The sequence below is a fragment of the Gopherus flavomarginatus genome, chromosome 4 (genome assembly GCF_025201925.1).
Source record: "Gopherus flavomarginatus isolate rGopFla2 chromosome 4, rGopFla2.mat.asm, whole genome shotgun sequence".
NCBI classification, from domain to species: domain Eukaryota; kingdom Metazoa; phylum Chordata; order Testudines; family Testudinidae; genus Gopherus; species Gopherus flavomarginatus.
This window is the reverse complement of record NC_066620.1, coordinates 69,926,015-69,946,638: the sequence shown is the minus strand read 5'-3', so window position 1 is coordinate 69,946,638 and position 20,624 is coordinate 69,926,015. Positions and strand designations below refer to the sequence as shown.

Below are 20,624 nucleotides of genomic sequence, written 5' to 3'. Positions count from 1 at the left end.
GGCTGGTGGACTGGTCAGCTGGCTAAAAGGATGGGAAGTTGCAGCTATGCTATAGTAACTAATCTGAGGTATATGGTAAATATTAACGCTGAATGTTTACCTCAGCCCAGGCTTTCAGGACTGCCAATTTTTCCATAGTCGTGGCACTCTCTTGATAAAGCTGACTGGAAGACCCTTTTCCCGCTTGCACTTTGTCCAAGGAAGAGACAAGGAGATTGTGAACTCGGCGAAGATCATTCAGGTCACTTACAACCTCACTTCCTATCCACGTGCTACATACCTAAGCAAGAATATTTAAAAGCATTCTCAAAAGGTTTTTTGGAAGGAATCATGCACAATGATACCTGCTCAGGCAAACAGATTTTTATGCCAAATTAAAATCTTTCTGTAACATATCCTAATAGCCCCCTTTGACAAAAAAGTCTAGCTAAGTTTTTCCTTTTCATGATACTCTAGACCAGCTTAAGTCAGTACTTACAAGCATAAAGATGGTGTTTGCAGAGTTCATGGCATCTGCAATTTATAATGTAGATACCTGTAAAGTATGCCATGTAATATTATGCAGAGATGTTTGTGTTTATTTATGAACCACAGTAACTAGTAGAAACAATAACATTTTTACTCTGTTCTTGAGTATGTCAGCCTAATCATGCAAAATACAATTTTTTTCATCACATTTGTTTTGAATTGTGTACTGGATACTAGCCCTTTTAAAAGTAACCTATAAACAACTTTTTTTAAAAACGTAGCAATTGTAGAATTACATACTAAATGTCCCCAAAATCACTAGAATAAGAGGGGCTTTAAATCACACTAACAACTTCTTTCCCGTTTCAAGTTATTTTTTAAAAAGGGTCCATTTCTCCATATGTTACCATGTCTGTAAAAGGTTTTTTCCCCAAATCATGTCCTATAAAAGTCAATAAAACATTTTTGGGACTATGAGTGTTTCATATTTTTTTAAAATAAATCATATCCTTAAGATTTAGACATCATGCAGACCACCCGTTCAGCACTATACCCCAGCAACCATCCTCTTAAATAAAATCACACCCTCGAAGCTATAACACCACAGAAAGGAGCCAATTTATAGGGGTTCCGTAAAGTTAAAGATTTCCAGTAGGAATAATGTCTGTGACAAGCCTTGTGACAATTACTAGCTTTGTCTAAACTGAGCTGAATAATGCACCTTCCCCCAACTCCTTTCCTGGAGAGAAGAGCTGTGAACTGGGGTTATTTTCCAGTATTCCTGCATACTGATACGATGACCATGGGAGACACATTATCTCTTTATGACACTCAATGCCACCTAGGAGATGGAAAAGCACTTTTCCCTCACCTTTATTACTGAGTCAAAAGGAACCTAAATTCCTCCTCTCCCCAACAACATCTGCACCTTGTCAGGTTCCCCAGACAAGTTTAAGGGAACAGATGTCGCTATGCTTCTTCCCAAGTAATGGAATCTTCCACTCCTCTGCAAGGGCTGCGTTACAGTGTAATTTTTATACCTCTTTGTCGTCTAGAGGAGGTGACAGCAGAATATTCACACACACATGAATATAAGAGGTAGGCACAGTAGAATCTTAATTCACTCCATCGTAAGCAGTGGTAGCAGATTTCCCTCACACCTGGAGGGAAGGTAGTAGAAGAATTTTGTGCATCTCTTTCCCTCAATATGGGCAGGTTACAACATTTTCCCTGGACAATGGCAATTCTTTAATCCCAGTGGGGACTGTTGGGCAGGGAAGTGGGAAGAGGCAGATTCATGGGGCTCAAGTTTAAAAGAAATCTCTCTCTCTCTCTTAGCTTTCTGGTGCAGCTGGTCAAAAGAAAAAAAAAAAAAAGGAAACATTCTTCACACAAAAAAATTGTCAATTTATTTTCTGTGTTTTTTTTAAGTTTTCCAGACCAGCTATACTTGCTGGTCAAATTCTAGGGTGGCAATGGGGCTCACTCTCCCAACAGAAGCTCCCTGTCTTGGACAGGCATAGGGAAGACTTCTATAAAACCTATTTGTAACAAATTCACAAGCCATTAGAGGGAGCTGAAACACAAATGCTAACCAAAGGCCATCTTCCTCCTCCCTAGCAAATAGCAACCCTATTGCAGTACTACCAAAAGAAAGCAAAAAACACAGTTCAATGCAGCTCATATAGGCTCATCTCACTTCTAGACATACATGAGGAAATTAGTTTGCAGAGTTTGTGTGAAATCATTTAAAGCTCCTTTTACTGTCCAAACCTTGTCTCCCCTATTTGAGTCCCATTTGATTTGGATGTTTTGGTGCTGGCTTATTAGCAATCATCTACCCCTGCAAACTAATTTCCTCATCCTAGCACTGAATGCAGAAGAAACTTTCAATAGGGTGAAATGGACATAGGTACACATGGTATCAGAATTAGATTCAGAGATCCACAACCTGAGTTTAAGCCCTATATTCAATGGTAAATCACCATTACCTCAAATTATTTCATCAGATTAAAGATACTTATTTCTCAACAGATCTGTTAGCCTCACAACAACCAAAACAAACAACACTATATGCAAGTCCCATTTTCAATTATGGTTAGTAGCAGAGTATTGTTGAAGTGCCTACTAGCCCTAGTAATGGACCAGGACCCTTCATTTAAAAACAGGTATCAATAAAGTTATAAACCAGTATTTACATGTAGCTATTTACTACTGGTTGCAGAAAGGCAAAATAAAAAGATTTTTTAATGTAATGCCACAAAGGATTTCAGCACTACTGAAAAACAAAATATATTATCTGGAGCCTCTTTCATTGCTTCTAATAAATACGTTCCAAATTTTTCCAGTTCTGGGGATATTTACTACTATTTTTCTTTTCTCACTCTTTTTCTAAAAACAAGAAAAAAATCACACACACACACTTTTGAAATATGTCAAGTTTTCACTACGTAGTCTTAATATTTTTCTATGTACCTGGCAGGCTTTTGCCGTTATGTCAGAAGGAGTATCTTGAGAAAAAGCTGGTCTTAGAGCAGCTCCAACCTACATAAAAAGAAAAAAAAAATCTGATTAAATGAGGCTTATAAACACACACAAAATGTATAGAGCCTAACAAAGCGCTGGATTTGGCATCAAAACTCCATCAACAGTTATCATTGTTTTATGTTGCTTATAGAAATTTATAATACTATGCCTTTAAAAAAAAACAACACACCTTTGTACTGCACCTTTCACCCGTTCCTCCCTACAAGGAGCATCTCCTTTTTGAACCACATTTATCTTTGTCACATACAAACATAGTGTCCTCTCATATTATTGAGAATCATTCACATCAGAAATACTGAATCATGAAATTGCTATTACAGGCCTTGTTAATTATCATGGAGATATTCTCATAACAGCTACAGCTATCTGCCCTGTTACTATTTTCATTGTCTTTCTATAGATGCACTTAGAAACATCTACCATTTGAAAGATATTACCATTGCTATTGGTAGTCCTCATTTTAACTCTAATTATCTATCAAACCAATACGATCTTTCAAAATAGAAAATAATTTAAATGCAACCGCTGTAGATGTCCACGATTTTTTACACATAGTTTAAACAGGTCCCTGGTAGAGGGGAGCTTACAGCCTATACTTGGTCAACTACCGCTGTTTTTAAGGTTCTGTGGCTACTAACACTACACATAAGGATTGGTGGAACCCATAGCCTGAGATAGCTGAGCCCAGCAGTTAAGGCAGAGTAAGCCTGAAGCTGGGAGATACTCTGAATGAAGTCCGTGTTTCAAAAGTAGTGAGGCCTTGGTTGGGAAAATTTGATACTAAAAAGTTTCAAAGGGCTTCACTGAAATCACCTAACGTGCAGTTTGAAAAAGTGCTGAGACACTGGGCTTTGGTAGTATCTCCCCATAATTTGGATACACTGCTGCAGAGCCCTGCATTGCCTCAGAGACATTGCATGGAGTCTCAACTCATGTTTCCTCAAGACAGTTTGAACTTTGCACTGAATTGACAGGAATTATGGGGAGGACCAGGGGACTTTCAGGCATTTTTTCTGGGACAGGATTGATCATGGCAACATCCGTAAGCAAATCTCACAGGCTGAGACAATCAGGAGTCTTTCTCAGGGACAGCATGAATTGTGCAATCTATCAGGGACATTATTCAACTGAATTCTGAACATTTATAGTCACTGAGACACTTCTCTATTTTGAGAAGGAAAGGCAGAGAGAACAGAACCCACACAAAAATACAGCAAAAGTCATCTCAGAGTTTGATGTGCTAGAGAACTGCTTTGACTGGTAATATAGACTTGGAGGTTGAAAGTGAAAACAATAGTCTCAGTGGAATGGGAGAAGGTGGGCATAAAATACAGGATACATCAATATGGAGGCAGAACTTGGGCCAGAGCATAGTAGGTATTCTGAATGCTGGAGAAGGATAAGTGGACTCGAGGCTCTGGATGCACTGACAACTCAGCACTGTCCTCAGGAAGAAAGGTCTCAAGGAGCATGCAAAATTCCCAATCAGGAATGGAAGAAGAAGACACAAAGACTTAAAAGAATTAATCACACTCCATTCTGGCAGGAGCTGGTGTACCACAACTGAATTTTGTTTTCTTTTTAAAGGAGCAGAGCAATGACTACCAACAATGGAGCACTTACAAAAAGTTATGGGGAAAAGGCTAAGTAGTAAAGCATCATGAGATTCTGGATGCTTCACAGCTGAAGAGCTGGTTGAAATCCCAATGAAACAGACCACTAGAGCAGGGAGGATAACTAAGCAGCTCAGGAGGCATGGTATTCAATTGACCAACTGGAATCAACACCTTAGAACTCTGAGACAAGTATAGTTAGAGAGCAATTTCCTTGTATTTGGGTATGAGCAGGTCTCTGGTGATCTTTGTGATTGCAGTTTCACTGAAGTGAAGAAAACAGAAAGCAGATGGAGATGGATTAAGCAAAAGCGAGGCGAGGGAGGTAGGGAAGAGAGACAAAGAAACCAAAACAAACAGCGGGAGATTCTAAGTACATGAAATGACAGGGTAGGTGAAAAGGTAGCCGGAGCCAATGGCAGGGCTCTTCAGGATAGGAGAAGCAATGTGCGAAATCAGCCAGAGATCAAAGAGGGGTTGAAGATGGGGGGGAAGGTTGGTGTTGAGAAAGAGAGAGAGAGAGCGTGCAAGCCCAAGGGAGACCCTGAAGCAAGAGGGACTGGGTCTAAGGGACAGGAATAGGGGTTATAGGCAGATAGAAAGACGGAAAGCTCCAAATCAAAGATGGGAGTGAAGGAGGACAGAGTTGAAGCAGAGAGTTGATAAATCCTTGTCAGATAGTGTCAATCCAAAAAAAAAAAAAAAAACCACAAAAAAACCATGCCATGCCCTCATTCCTCCTCCTCCTTCCCCCCCCCCCCCCCCCGAGTCTCCTACACACTACAAAATAGCTGATCAGGAGGTGCGGGGAGGCGCTGATCCGCAGGGCTGCTGATTTATTACTGTGGCTCTTTGGCAATGTACATTGGTAAATTCTGGCTCCTTCTCAGGCTCAGGTTGGCCATACATGCCTTATGCCATAAGATTGTGAAATCAAACACACAATAACTTCAGAAGTTAAGGTCTCTAAAACAACATGAAATCAGTCACGCAGCAAATGGTATTCTTTTAACAAAATAAAACCATACAGACAGGAATCAGAATAATTGCATGCTTTGCACATACATAGCTCCCTTCATCTAAAGACTGCAAACTGCTTTATAGAAGCATTAAATAACTGAAAGGGGCAAAATGAGTTTGAATCAATTTTTGTCATTTAATAGTCACTCTTCAATGTTATAAAGAATATTTCTCTCCCCTGTTGCTGTGTGAAAGATCCCCACAAAAACCGTGAAAACTCACCAACTGAAATCCTGATCCAGCAAACATTTACATATGTGCTTAACTTTTGCACTAAAGCCAATGGGACAAGATGTATGTAAATATTTGCAGGATCAGGACCAACAGTGAAATTGACTATATAAGCAAAGTGTTATCAAATGCACAAAGTAAACAAACAGAAAAAACAGAAGAAAAATATAATCTCTTCCAGTTACAGTAATTTTAGGCGTAAACCACTGTTGTCACAACTAACTAATTCCAATCGAAAATGGTTTTTAAATTGACTGTCTCCTGTTAACTCTCACAGTACTCCTGCGAAGTAGGGGCTCAATATCATTCCCATTTTAAGAATGAAGAAATTGAGGCACGGGGTTTGAGGGACTTAACCACCTCACACAAGAAGTCAGTGGTATCCAGGAATAATAAGCTCAGATCTCAACTTCCATTCCTGTGCTTTCACAGATTTCTGGCCTACTTTACAGAACAGGGGCACATTTTTTAATCCCTGAGAAAAACAGATTTATTAGGTTCAATCTGGAATGGAATCAAAGTGCTCTTTTCAAATTTCTAATTCTGCCAGGGAAATGGCCATGATGGTTGCCAAAATATAAATGTTCACCCTAATATTTGGATTTCAAGGATCAGTGACTATTGATTTTTTGGAACTTTTGCCAGTTACTAAATTATAACAAACAGGTAGAGGAGATACAGAAATAATTTTGAAGCGGTAAATAAATTGGTGTTTGCAGTACATTCTCACACACAACATTCCTTCACAAGTCATTTAAAACTACAAACTGTTCTCAGAACTGACACTGGCATATTGACAGAAAAATATACAATTTCCTAAACATATAAAGAAGGACTCACATTAGCCTGATACTGCTCCAGTATCACATGACCTGGAAACTCTGGCTCAGAAACTGATGCAAATTTCTTGATAATGTCTTCAAGTGCCTGGAGACCAGCCATCCGCAGCTGGTTGCTGTGATCAGTTGCAGCCATGAATGCCATACGGATGAGGTCGGAGAGATGGAGCACTAAAAGATCATCTGAAAATAAAAATAATAAAGCAATTAACTAAGTTAAAGATATCCAACTGATGTCCATATACAGACACTTGCAACTATTCACAAATTTCTAACAGGGAGAGTATGTTATAATATGCAAATTTCGCCCAATCTTGAAAAAAAATTAGTTGCGTCTTTTGAAAAAAAATATTTAATTGAATATACTTTTCTTTTGATTATTAATATAAATGATCACTTCAGATTTCTGAAATGCCTGTTGTGAAAAACTAAGTGTTATGAATTTGAATCAAAGTAAAAGGAAAGGTCATGAGAAAAAATTGCTCTGAATGCTAAAATACTTCATGTCTGTTTTGAGAACATTTTGCAAAAACAGATTTAATAACTTGTTCGTCATGCCCACAGAAAGCCTTGAATGCAATTGCTGTTACAATCCTATGCCTACAGTGACCCCTGCTGACAAAGGAACATCTGATCAATTCTAAAACTCAGGTACTGTAGCCAGCCACTGAGTATTTCAGGTAATAATAATATTTATTTGGGTGCAAATGGGGTTATTCCCTCACTTCTTTGGGACAAATAGCTGCCTCCAGACCCTGGGTAAAAGAAAAGTGTGTGACAACGGCAAGGGGTAGAGGAAAATAATCCAGAAATCAGTAACATTTCTGTGAGGACTTTTCTATATTTGTTTTTTTTTTAACATCCTAATCTTAGCGTTTAATGCCAGATATTGTAAGTAATTATTTTTTAAAAATGAATTTCCTTAATTTATTAAAATGTGATATTGAAAAGGAGTAATAAAAATCAACAGAAAAGAAGTAAACCCTACAGATGTTATTTTCAAGTCTCTAGATTTTAAAAGAGTTTGTAACTGGTTATGCAAGAATATCTCTGAAGAATATAATGTGACGAAACAGCATACTATTACTGAAAAATTGCTTACTTTCTCATTTTTACCATATCATTATAAAATAAATCAATTGGAATATAAATATTGTATTTACATTTCAGAGTATACAGAGCAGTATAAACAAGCCATTATCTGTATACAATTTTAGTTTGTACTGACTTTGCTAGTGTATTTTATGTAGCCTGTTGTAAAACTAGGCAAATAACTAGATGAGTTGATGTACTCCCTGGAAGACTTCTGCATTCCTGTGCCCGTGGTTGAAAACTACCATGTTAGAGTGTAAGGAGACTTATTTATTGAGGTGTGGTGTCTGCCAGGGAAACTGGTTAATGTGGTATGTGGTGAAGAAGACATGTTAAAGGAGGATACCTTAACTGGACATTTCTTTGCTTTTAATAGTTTGCATGGATAGCTGCTTCCCTTACTCAAGCTTACCTGTTCTTTAACAAAGTTTTCTCCTTGTGGGTATCTAATACTCTTAATATATCTCTTTACAGTTAAGTTAAACCAAAACACATGCAAATCCTTTAATTACTTTTAGGGTTTCTGAGTTTGGCTGAACGGGCCATGGCCAGATCAAAGTGAGCCTTATTCGCATTCTCACACAGCATGATAATTCGACACAGGCAATCGGCAGCAAATACACGAGTGGCCCAGCGAGGAGCCACAGAAGGCTTCGATTTATCCTCTTCACCCAGAGTGGTAAACATTGTGTCATCATCCATCTCATCTTTCTTCTCCGATTCTTCATCCTTTCCTCCTCCCAAAGGAGCTGCAGTGCTCATGTCTACAACAGACACACAAAGTCATAAAAGTTAGCAATTCCACCATTAGTAGTAATTTTTCAGACACAATTTACGTGAAGTTGTCAACTCTAACAATCCATTCAAAATTAAAATGGAGACTAACTTTTCTATAGAAATTATGGCATTTGACAATGGAGAAGGGCACAGTAAAGGAATATTAGTAAGTAAAGATGTTTTTTCCCTTCAGCATACTAAGAGTATCCTTCATCTTTTTGAAAGATAAGAAAATGACATTCCTATAACTCTAGCTCTCTGCAGGTATCTATTACAAGAAATCCCCACTTCCGGGTTCTGTAGCTTAGAAAGTTTAACTGTTAAACTGTCAATGCAGAGGATACGGATGTTACCCATGCTTGAACTCTCATTCTCTTTTCAAGTAAAAGATAAAATGCATATTAAATGAAAAAACGAAAGGCCAATATTGCGAGAAAGGCAAGTGGGCAATTTATTATAGCAACACACACAAACATGTTTTGAAAACAATCATTACAGGTACTGAAAATAATTTTCTTTTCTCCAAATTTGACTACTGCAATAGATTCCCAGTTCAGGAAATAAACAAAGCATCAGAGATCTCAATTAAAAGGCTATTAGCTAGAAACTGATATGCAAAACCTCATTGTCCAGTTCTCAGAGCATCAAAATGATAAGGGAGTACACCAAAGCTTCCATAGCAACAAGAAGAAACTTATCAGAGGGATAAACTATCTCAACGGAGTCACCCCTTTCCTAAAAAATAATACACTTAGGCTGCAGAAGAGTTGGGGCATTTCAGGGTGAGAAAGGTTGTGCAACCTTCACAAAAGTATGCCAGAAAATACATGTGGCTGACCTGAAAATTGGCTTTGCATGTGCCAATACATCTCGAACCAAAGAGATCTCAAAATAAATTTGAAGTTACTGGCTTACTGAAGAACAGCAGTGAGAAATGCATTTAAACATGGTTCTCTGGGAAAATATTTGGCCTACTGTACAAGTGTCAATTAAAAGAAAAGGCTGAATGCATATTTTACGGATTTTAGAATCTACTCCAGATAAAATGCAAGAGGACCTTTTAACATCAAGCCCATTAAATAAAGTGCCACTACAATAGGGATGTGGGTGTGGGGAAAATGTTAGAAGGATAACTAATTTGTAAGTAGAAATCTGATAACACCTTTAGAAGGGCTCTCATTTGAATCCATAGCTCCACTTTGTACTTATATAAAATAGTGTATTGGAGAGGAGTAGAGAGACCGATTCACACCTGCTCTGCAAGGTCAAGTCAGGAATAAAATCTTCCAGGGAGGAATTTTGAGTGAACGAGTAGCTCAAAAGGAGGTTTAATCAATGTAGTAAACACCACATTAATAACTCACAACACCTCATAATGGGAAGTTTTAGATGCAAGTAACACTCTTCCTTCTGTATAAACCTGAAATACACGAAGGACCACCTTCACTTCCAGGACATCTCCAGTAGTTGCCATTAAGAAATCAGAATTTGGCAACATTACACAGTGGTATTTGAAATAACTTCCCCCATATTCCAAACAGAAAATAACTGTCAAGTAGTTATATTTTAATTGTAACCACTACATGTGAAGACTGGATTCCTATGAACACCAAGTGTCCTGAGTACTAAATTTTTCTGTAACAACATCTAGGCACTGATTTTATAGCCAGCTTGATTTCATCTGGTTTGTCCCAATACATCTCAGGCAATAGGCATATCTGTCTGCAAATGGCACTTTATGACTGCACTTGGAACACTTCTTCAAGCCTCTAGATTGCCTCTCTGATAAACTGAACACTAAGGAAGAAAAAGAATAAAAATTTTATACAGTGAAACAGATCCTTCAGCTGATGTAAATCAGCTAGGACCATTTATCCCAGCTGAGAATCCAAGCCAGTATTATAAAAATCAAAAATCAAACTAGGACCCCATGAGGTGCCAAGTTCATTCAGTCTCATAAAGTAAAACATCATTCTTAAACGTAAATAAAATAAAGAAGATTACCAATCACTAAAGGCACCCAAAAGAAATCTAAAAAAAAAAACATGTTTCCTATCACAAATTGTGAAGTGATGTAGGTGAATGTAGTATGGGGCAGAAACAGGAAAGCTGGAGAACTCCTTTACTAACAGCAGTAAAGGAAGAAACTGAGGTTATATGGCCAAAGTAGACATTACACTCTTTAGGAGAAGCATTTTAATAGTTCAGCATTATAAGATACATGAATTGTTGCCAGTCAACTGCTAAAAGCAGAGGCCAAGAAAGTGGGTTATCATCTATTGTAATGCTCACCCTTTAAGAACTACCTACATATACAGTACCAGATTTACTTTAATGTGTGTGTGTGTATACATAGACTATTCAAAACTGACTATATTTGCCATTTTCTCTTTCTGAACAAGCTAAAATATTACAATCCAAGATATAGGTGATAAAACTAAACATGGATACCTATCCCAAGACAACACAAAAGAGCTCTAAATGAATGTTATCAAAAATAAATTAAATCTAAAGATATGATGTCTTATTATATGAATGTTGTCAAACACTTACCACTGGAGGCTGCTAGGACATCCTTACATAGCATTAGCCAGTGTGAAAGTTTTTCCACTGCCAGGGATGAAAGCATATGTCCCAAGGTATCATGAATATCAGAACACAGCTTTCGATCAGTCTCCCGATCTAACATTCCAAAAAGAACCCCCTCGAGGCCAGTCTCTGTTATATTAACTCCTTGATGCCGGCAATGACTATCCCGCCGAGAACCAACTCCTGGTGTGAAAGGGTTAATATCTGTAAAATGAGAGACTTTTCCAGTAAGAAACTATATCATATTTGTGCCTTGAAATTAGAGCAATAGCAGTACTAGAAAAGGACATTCTGCATTCACTCTTAGTTGCACAGATCACAAACACAAAGGCATTACTACAATTTGTTGTCAATAAACTCTAACATAGTTTAATATATTAAACTTTTTAGAAGTTAGATTCTATGAGCTACTGAGCATCTCCCATGAAATGATAAATACTGTCAATTACCATTACAGTAAATAGGAGTTGAGAAGAGCTCTCAACACCTTGCAGGAAATGCTCAGCATCTAGCCGCATTGGATCCTGGAGAATCTCTTCTGAGTTAAGTCTTAATTGTGCCCCACAATACTAGAATGCACATCATTCTGTGGCAGAGTGGAAAAATTGTTTGTGTGATAATCCGCTAAAAGAAGGCAACATCAGCACCAGATTAAATTTTTAAAAATTTGAAAAACATTAAGTATGTAACTACCAGCAGACAATTATATACTTACTTTGGACAGCTTCTGGGTATTGTACTTTTTCCTGATGAGCAGGAATCATAACTCATTTGAGAAGCAACAGCAGGATAAAATTATATATGTAAAAAATTGGGGCAACTGGGAAATCCAACTGGCTACTAAGGATGTTGCCAACAGAACCAGTCAAAACTGAATATCCTACTCACAGTACAGATCATCATGCCCTGTGAAGGGGTCTATCAGGTCCCCTCTGCTCCCCGCTTCAGGAATTGGTGCCCTAACAACCCCTACTTACAGAAAACCCAGGCTGCCAACTAGACTTTATCCCCTAGAGGCCTAAAAGAGCCAAGAGGAGACACTGACCAATCAGGTGCCAGCACATCAGTTAAAAAGGCTTGCCTGTGCTTCTCCGGGGTGAGACAGGGCCAGAGAAGTGCTATCCCAGAACCCGAGGGCCAGGTCAAGGCCTTATCCTCAAGTACTACAATTAAGATCTTGCCTTTGAAGTTATGTTTGTTTGTTTAAAGGTGCAGACAGACAAATTCTGAGGTTATTTTTATTCAGCAGTTTTAGACTGCCTCTAAGTTTATAGCACAGGCCACTTGGCTCTGAGCAGTTGGCAGTAATTTGTGGACTAAGGCAGGGAGCACAGGAAATGCCATTGTTGGCCCCGTAAGAAGCACTGCGAGGCAGCCACCCATACTCCATCCCATCCCCTCTGTGACATGCCCATTTTCAAAACCAGAAAACACAATCGGTAAGAGAGAGGAACAATTTAGAACAGGGTTTCTCAAACAGGGGTCGCCGCTTATGTAGGGAAAGCCCCTGGCGGGCCAGGCCGGTTCGTTTACCTCCCCCGTCCGCAGGTCCGGCCGATCGCAGCTCCCAGTGGCCGTGGATCGCTGCTCCAGGCCAATGGGGGCTGCTGGAAGCAGCGGCCAGTATGTTCCTCAGCCCGCGCCACTTCCAGCAGCCCCCATTGGCCGAAGTAGCAATCCGCGGCCACTAGGATCCACCATCAGCCAGACCTGCTGACGGGGCAGGTAAACGAACTGGCCCAGCTTGCCAGGGGCTTTCCCTACACAAGCGACGACCCCTGTTTGAGAAACACTGATTTAGAACAACATATTTTGGGGGGAAATTCCATTTCTAATTTGTTCTCAATATTTAAGAGGCCAGGGCTACTGTCTTTACTTTTAGCTGGAAGTATGGAAATAGCAAGAAACTCCAAAGAAGGATGGGTTTTGTTTTTGTCTTAGAAAACACACACACACACACACACACACACACACACACACACTATTAGAAAAGGACCCATGCAGGTAATACTTACTGACACCACTATTCTCTTTGTCGCCAGCATTTTTTGCTAAGCTCATGGCATATTCACATACTTCTGCTGCTTCCCTCTGCACAAGCTGTCGTAAACATGCCACTGCAGCCCGACGGAGCAATAAATGAGAACTGCACAAGTGAACCTGCAATCAGAGCCATTGTAAACCGGTAAACTGCTGTGTCTTTAACTGAATCAAAACTGTTAGTGATTAATAACAGCCTCTTGCTCAGCTAAATCAAGTGTAGGTCACGTAAACAGTTATAAAGTACTGTTGCACTTGCACAGAAAGTCAGAATGCAAGAAGCCATTTGGCTGAAAACGTTAATTAAAATGGATAAGTCCCTTAACTTACTGAAGGGAATGCAGCTAGCTACCCAAACATGATCACGTCCTTTGGAAATGAACCTCTGCCTATCAGAAACACAGAACTATCTGTACCTGCCCACTGCATTTGCACACAGATCTTGATCATCTTTCTCCTGGAGAACATGCTTGTTTAATTTCTTTCTGAGCTTAATATAATGAGAGAAATTCTGTTCTATTCTCCTGTGTTTCCATAAAGCAGCTATTGCCCCCTGCAGCATTCAAGATTCTAAAGAGTTTAATTAGAGGAAGTTTGAGTGCACCGGTTCCAGGTGGGGTTTATTAGCATCCCAGCATGTTGCCCCATCTCCCAAATGGAAGCACAAGTGGGAAATTTAAAAAGCAAAATTGAGAAATCTTATTAATAAAGTTTATTATTCAATATTTTAAAATGTGAAACACAAATTAAGCCTCACAGACTGCAAAAGTGAAGCCAGTCAGGAACTCTGGAAAATTTCTTCGCTTCTCTCCCATTTCAGCTCTCAGACAAAGAGACCACACTTTCACAAATACTCAGCACTAGGCAGCTGCAATTGTTCTCAGATGTTTATCTGGAAGTCTGGGAACTTCAATTGGGTGCTGAAATGGGAGGGGACTGTGACAGAGAGCTGGGCAACAACAGCAGAGCCAGCCCTCTGGTCCTAGCAATTCTAATGAATTACTCTAGAGCAGACCTTATTAAGAAGAGCTGTGCCTATGTGATGGGCTGAGGAGAACTAAGAGGTTATTTAGATTAGAACAGAACCACTGCTCTAGTCCAGTTTATAGCATGCTTTAACATTGGTTACAAACTCTGAATACTAGGATCCCATATTCTGCCAGTGACAGAAATTACAATTTTCAATAAAATCGTCACTTATGACAACTGTCATTAAAACCTTCTATGTTCAAATCTAAACCACAGTTTAAACCACATATGTCAGTAAGTACTTCTCAACATGAGAGCTTCCAGATTTCTGTGCTAAGTAACATTTGCTTGTAATATGCTTTGAATCACCTCGAGTACAAGTAAATATTTTTCTTCCAAAAGAATTCTGCAAGCGCCCTACTTTTCTTGAGAGGAAGTAGCTGTACAGGGAACTGTATGTTCTTCAAGGGAGGAGAAAAAGAGTGCTCTTTTAGAAACTCTAATCCCAAGTTACCCCAGGGACATTTTTTTTAATAAGTTTAATACACATTTGCTTTCCCTCTATTAGTTTGCTACGAGGGTGGAAATTGCTTTCCCAAATGGAAGGTCATAGGGTGTACAAAATATTTAACACTAGGTCTTTATTTAATTCATGAATGCCTGAAGGTTTCAATCTTGAAAAACAGACTTTAAGAGATCCTCTAAGTATCATCCTGAAGTTGTTTCAATAGAACTACAAAAGAGAACTTTAGGATTTAAATTATTGAAAAGATTACTCCCTGCTTAAAAAAAAAAAAAAAAGGATGATGATGATGATGAAGAAATAGAGAGGCAGGAAGGAATCTGAAAAGCATTATGGAAGAGATTGGTTTAACTTTGATACATGGTGTTGGTTCCAAACAGAAGACAAAAGCTTGTCACTGTTTTCTCTTTCATTTAATGGGGTAGGATTTTCAGCCAGTCCTCTATTCAGCCACCAAGTCCACATTTTACTTGTCCAAACAGCTGTGGGAGCATGTGCACAGCCATCTGCAGGTAGGCTTATCATGGAAGGAACAAGATTTTGGAAGCAAAAGGGAGGGAAGGAAAATTAGGTAGTTGAGGGTTTATGATGGAGCAGGGAAAGGACAGCTGAATGGCATGGAAAAAGATTTCAATCAACAACAATTACACCTTGGGTTAACTTCACTGTCTATAATATTCCCACTTGGAGTTTTAGTCATAAAGGAATTGACAGAGAGAATTATTTGTCACAGGATGTGGTACATATCAGCCTGTTATTCACACTTAACAGAAGGGCCCACCTACATCTGTGCTGAGCAATACCTTTCACTTGGAATTCTCTGCACTCTGACATATTACAGAGTATGGGTCATGTGGAATAAGAGTGCACCAGTTACGCAAGACAAGGGGACATGTGCTGGAGTGGGGGAACTCTAAGGAAAGATTGGACAGCAGATTACACAAACAGGGAAAGTCCCAGTTTCAGTATAAATAGGCCTGGGAGTCCTTTGGTCATGATCAATCCTTCAGTAAGATCTGTGAAGAGTCTGGGATATAGGTGGCCAGGGATGGCTTAAAGGTAGGGTCTCTCTGAATGTCTGAGCAGAAGTATATTTAACTCCAATTTATTTTTTAAATTTTCATCTAATAGTTTTATTTAGATCAAATTTTGGATTTTACAGCCCTTGCATCACTTCCTGGCTTGAGGCAGGAAAGTTAGTGCCATGTTTATTGAGATAAGTGACAGTACTCACCTCAGCAGCAATGGAGGAACTTGGGGACAACAGCAAGACAGACTCTGCCTAGGACTCTGATAGAAGGAGCTATGCCACTTTCCCCACATACAATTCCTTTCTAAGTAGCCATAGGAGATAGGGTCCCCCAAAGGTCTCCTCTTTTTCATTTGTTATTTTATATGCTTGAGACTTATTATTGTGTATTCTTCTCCTTTCCAACCTAAATAGTCCTGGGACCTGATTCTCATTTAAACTAAGGCCACTTTACACCACTCTGGCAGAGTAAAGGGATTTAAAGTGAATGTAACTATAATCTAAGCTCACTTTAAGGCCCCTCTACACACCCAGAGAAGTGTAAAGCGGCTTTAGTGTAAATTAGAAACAGGTCCCTAGTCTTTTTAATCTTGGGTAAAATTTTCAGAAGTGCCTAAATGATATAGGTGCCGAGTCCCTTCATTGTTTTTCAATAGGACTTCTGACTTGGGAGCCACTGAGTGCTTCTGAAAACTTTGCCCCTCAGCGCGTATGTATATTCCCCCATAGGCTGCTAGCCATTTCTCATTCCTTTCTGCAGGCCTTAATGCTGATGTTTCCAGCATTAGGGATATAGGACAAGACAGACATATTTTACACTCACACAAAGGCTGGGAACCAGACTGGATAGGTTGACATGGCGGGGTGCAAACATGTGAAGCTGCTGAAGGCAGGATATGGCAGCTGCCTGAACAAGAGAGTCCGAGTGATCTTGTGTGATCGCACATCCCACCAAGCATGAAGAGCGGATTGTTGAAATAGTAGCTCCATTACCTAAGAGAATAAAGAATCCTTAACAAAGCAACTTTTTTGTATAACTGTTATAGATATTAATCTTTTAATCACAAAACTTCAGAGATGTGAAGTCTTTGTAAATTACATACAGCATCACTCTTCTAAATACCTATACTTGAAGTTAACAGCTGTATTACTTCAAAAGGACTCTGTATACAGGGTTAGAACTCGCTTTCCATTTTAGCCCAATTTTGACACTTACCCCCTTAAGTTCCAAAGCAATCAGCTAGCCCCAAAAGTCCTTTAAACCTCAAATTTTACACAAGTGATCATTAGCCAGAAAAATGCTGCAGACATCGTTCAGTTAGTCATTATTTCTCAGATATGGCACTTGGTAAAATGAATTAAGTTTCAGGTTTTGGAAATCTATTTCATTTAGTAGTCTTGGATAAGACTGCATGCATAGACCCATTTCTTATAATACCAGATATACAATTTTAGAGTTATTTGCTATGGATTTAGTTTTAAACTCTGAATACTTGTGACATTTTGGAAGACTTTTATATTTTTTGTCAGTTTTGGAACAGTTTAATATATTAATGTACTGATGGAGTGTCTTAGCTCCCTCGGTTGCATCACTTGGATTCAACAGGTTACAGACTACACAGAATATTTGATGAAAAGACTATGTTGTCTCGCATTTCAACAAGTTCCATTCACCATCTTTACAGCACAACTATAATTAGAGCAAAATGTTGTCTTTATAAGAAAAAATTCTGAACAATCTACATTTGTATATATCAATACTTTTAAAATATCTGCTAAAAATCAATAAGGAAATTCCTAGGCAAAAAAATTAAGATACAACTACAAGATTGTAGTTAAACAAACATATTCAAAAGGCAGGGAATTTATACTTGAGGTTTCATTACCAGCCTCATCTATGGCACTTTATATCAAAGCCCATACCACGTGTATCCACCAAAATCCCCTTTGCACCTTAAAGAAAAACCACAATACTTCATTTTTATTTCCAGTTTGAACCACATACCCTCAGATACCACACTGTGAATATGGTCAAGGTATAAAGATCTGAGATACTGAGACTACCTCATTATTGGAGTTAGATAGTTTTGGCACCAGTTCATATAGCCACCTGCAACATATACGGCAATTTCCTGCAATATCTTTGGGAGTTCTTACTATATTAAGCTTATGTATCATTGTGAGCCAGGAATTGTATGCAATTCCACAGGGAGGGTGACCACAGTTCAGTGGGGAGTGATTAGGCAAATTCACTCAGGTCTAACACCTCCAGAGAGGTACCACCACCTGGAGGGGCTCAGGTATACTAGTTCAAACTGGATTCCCCAGAGACCAACAGACAAAGAAAGGAGTTTTGGAAAAAATAGCCTGAGTTTAAACTATCTCAGGGCCTTCTATCTGATCTAGCTAAGAGACAGGACCTTCTCTGACCAAGATGAGTCTGGGGATGGGGGAAATCCTTGTGAAGAGCTGGAAGGGCTGACACCTACCAGAGTCTAAGGCTGAAGTTGGGGTGACCTTTGGTAAGCTTTTTAGCATGCATATAAGTTTTTTTTAATAGCTTTTATATGTTTTTTTATGTAATGCTTTCACCTTTATAAGCAAGCACATTTATTCTTAAGAGCTGTGTGGTAACTTGTAACTGCTGGTTATTACAATTTTACACAGTCTTCAGAGAGAAAGCAAAGTGCAGATGCTGGTCTGTTTAGGCAGTCTGGCTTGCTGGAGATATCACAGATTGGGCAAGGAAGCGTGTAGCCTTGAAAGTCCCCTGTCATGAGGGAGAGAGATGAAGGTCTTTATCCAGGAGAGCTGACAGTTGAGGAGCTAGAAGCCTAGAGTGGGTGCCCTTGAGGGCTCATGGAAGAGGAAATACAGGTGCAGTTGCCCTGAACTGTGTCACTTCAATACACACAGTGCAGATGCAGATCTACAGACCCTACACACCAATCACAAATGCCTTACTATCTGACACCATGCAATACTTTAACAGCCAGCTGACATTAAGAAAAAACAGCATCTATCCTATTTATAAATGTAACTTTATCTTAACTAAATTGCAGATTAGAATTTACCTTGCAGCTCAGGGCCAACTGTAGTTATTATAGCCCCAAGACATCGGCCCAAACACTGATGCACTTCTGTATGTGATGGTGGAACCGTCAAGAGCAGAGTAAGAACGAGAGACAGAGTAGGCTCCACATATCCCCGGTACATTGGCCCACTAGAGTCCACTATCAAGGCAAGTGAATGGAGAGACCAGGTCTATAATAAATCAAAGAGATTTTTGGTTTTGAGTCATACAAGTTTGTTTAGTTTAGAGTTTTGAGGATTTATTTATAGTGGCTATGGCTCTGACCACCCCTGCCTAAACATTTCTATTTTAACCCTCTGTTTTAAGAATGTCTTCGTCACCCCACAATCTGGAACATTCACTTCTGGGCTGAAATTTCCCAGGTTTGGTCTTTGCTTGCAGGTGAATTGTTTGTTTGTTTGAATAAAAATAGCTAAGCTGTTTGAGAATGAGAATAAAAGGATGCATGTACTTTTTCCACTATATAAAAAAAATTGACATGTTTTTGCATAGTTCTAAAGCCAAAACTGGGGCAGAAAGTTGAAATTAGACTCAGAAGTAGTCCTCAACAAGAAGTGCCTGAGCCAATGGAAACAGGTTTTCATTTGATAATGTTATGGCCAATTGAAATTCTCAGCTTGCATATACAGTACATTTTGCACTGAGTTTTCTTTCTGAACTCTTAGAAGTGCAGCTACGGAAGGCCATGCTGCTCACATGTAGTAAACTTAGCTGCATTGGAGAAAGATAGTGAAGGGCAGAGCCCTGGCCTCATTCACTGAACACCCTGTAAGATACATTATGGATGAAGCAGGGTGCCCTTGTCTCATTTTCTACAAGGCTTGTAGGAAACAAGTTTCAGGACTGCTAATGTTCACAGGAAAGACTCCCTCTCCTGTAGGCTGCAAAGTATGAAGGACCGTGTGTTCCAGTGGCATTTACCAAAATAATTTTACATTATGATTTTTCCCCCACTCAAAAAAATGTGGGAAGTTCCATAAAAAGAAAAGGGACTATCCTAAGAGGAGGTTACAGTTGCACAGTTGAACATTTAAGTTAGCTGACCACATTGCCTTTATTCTGCTGCTACAGTCTAGTTACATGATCACATAATCTCTCTCAAATACATAACACTATTTATTCTACAATATTAGATACTAATGTTGCATCTTGTAACTTTTTTTCATTCTTTCTACTGTTTCATTGTAACACTGCAATATCTTTTTACTGATTTAGAGGGAGGATTTTAAAGGTTCAAACGGCAGTGTTACATGCCTAATTCCCATTTAAAGTTAATGTGGATTAGGCACCTTTGAAAATCTCCCCCTTTGATTTCTTAAATTTTTGTACTGTAGTAAAAAATTAATATTTCACATGCAACCTGAACTTTGTCAATATCTAACTTTTGAGAGCTTAACTATGGAAATTTATGAGGGTTGGTTTTATACATACATTTATATTAATCACTAAACAAAGCAAATCTTGTTTTTCCAAGTGGCAAACTATGTTTAGAAAAACTTCTATCAATCCTGTCTCCTCAGAAAGAGAATTACCTCTACCCCATGTTCTCTAAAGTTAATAATTAAAACAAGGCACTGGTGGTCTGTGGTTCCATGCAACTGAGGTAGCAGAGGATGGGGGTCCAAGCTTAAAGTTCTGAGCCATTAAACTGCCTCTTTCCGTGGGTGAGACACACCTTCCTACTGATGAGGCATAATAGTCAGTAACGACTTCAACTAATAATTTACTTTGGAGTAATGAGGAAAAAGAATGAAAAAATCTCCTGATATGTGGTGCAGTTACACTATAACCT

General features: G+C 38.9%; 1 protein-coding gene across 2 annotated transcripts in view; it reads right to left on the bottom strand.

The window, feature by feature from the left end:
• Nucleotides 1–20,624, bottom strand: part of HEATR5B (HEAT repeat containing 5B) — an 87,711-nt gene that overhangs the window by 26,171 nt on the left and 40,916 nt on the right. For both annotated transcript variants that reach the window (XM_050950281.1, XM_050950280.1), the window contains 8 exons: nt 18,813–19,002; nt 16,562–16,731; nt 13,192–13,336; nt 11,141–11,380; nt 8,323–8,574; nt 6,720–6,901; nt 2,944–3,012; nt 101–280 (listed from right to left, as the gene is read on the bottom strand). In XM_050950281.1, coding sequence (XP_050806238.1) covers nt 101–280; nt 2,944–3,012; nt 6,720–6,901; nt 8,323–8,574; nt 11,141–11,380; nt 13,192–13,336; nt 16,562–16,731; nt 18,813–19,002 — 1,428 coding nt within the window. The remainder of the gene's footprint in view (nt 1–100; nt 281–2,943; nt 3,013–6,719; nt 6,902–8,322; nt 8,575–11,140; nt 11,381–13,191; nt 13,337–16,561; nt 16,732–18,812; nt 19,003–20,624) is intronic.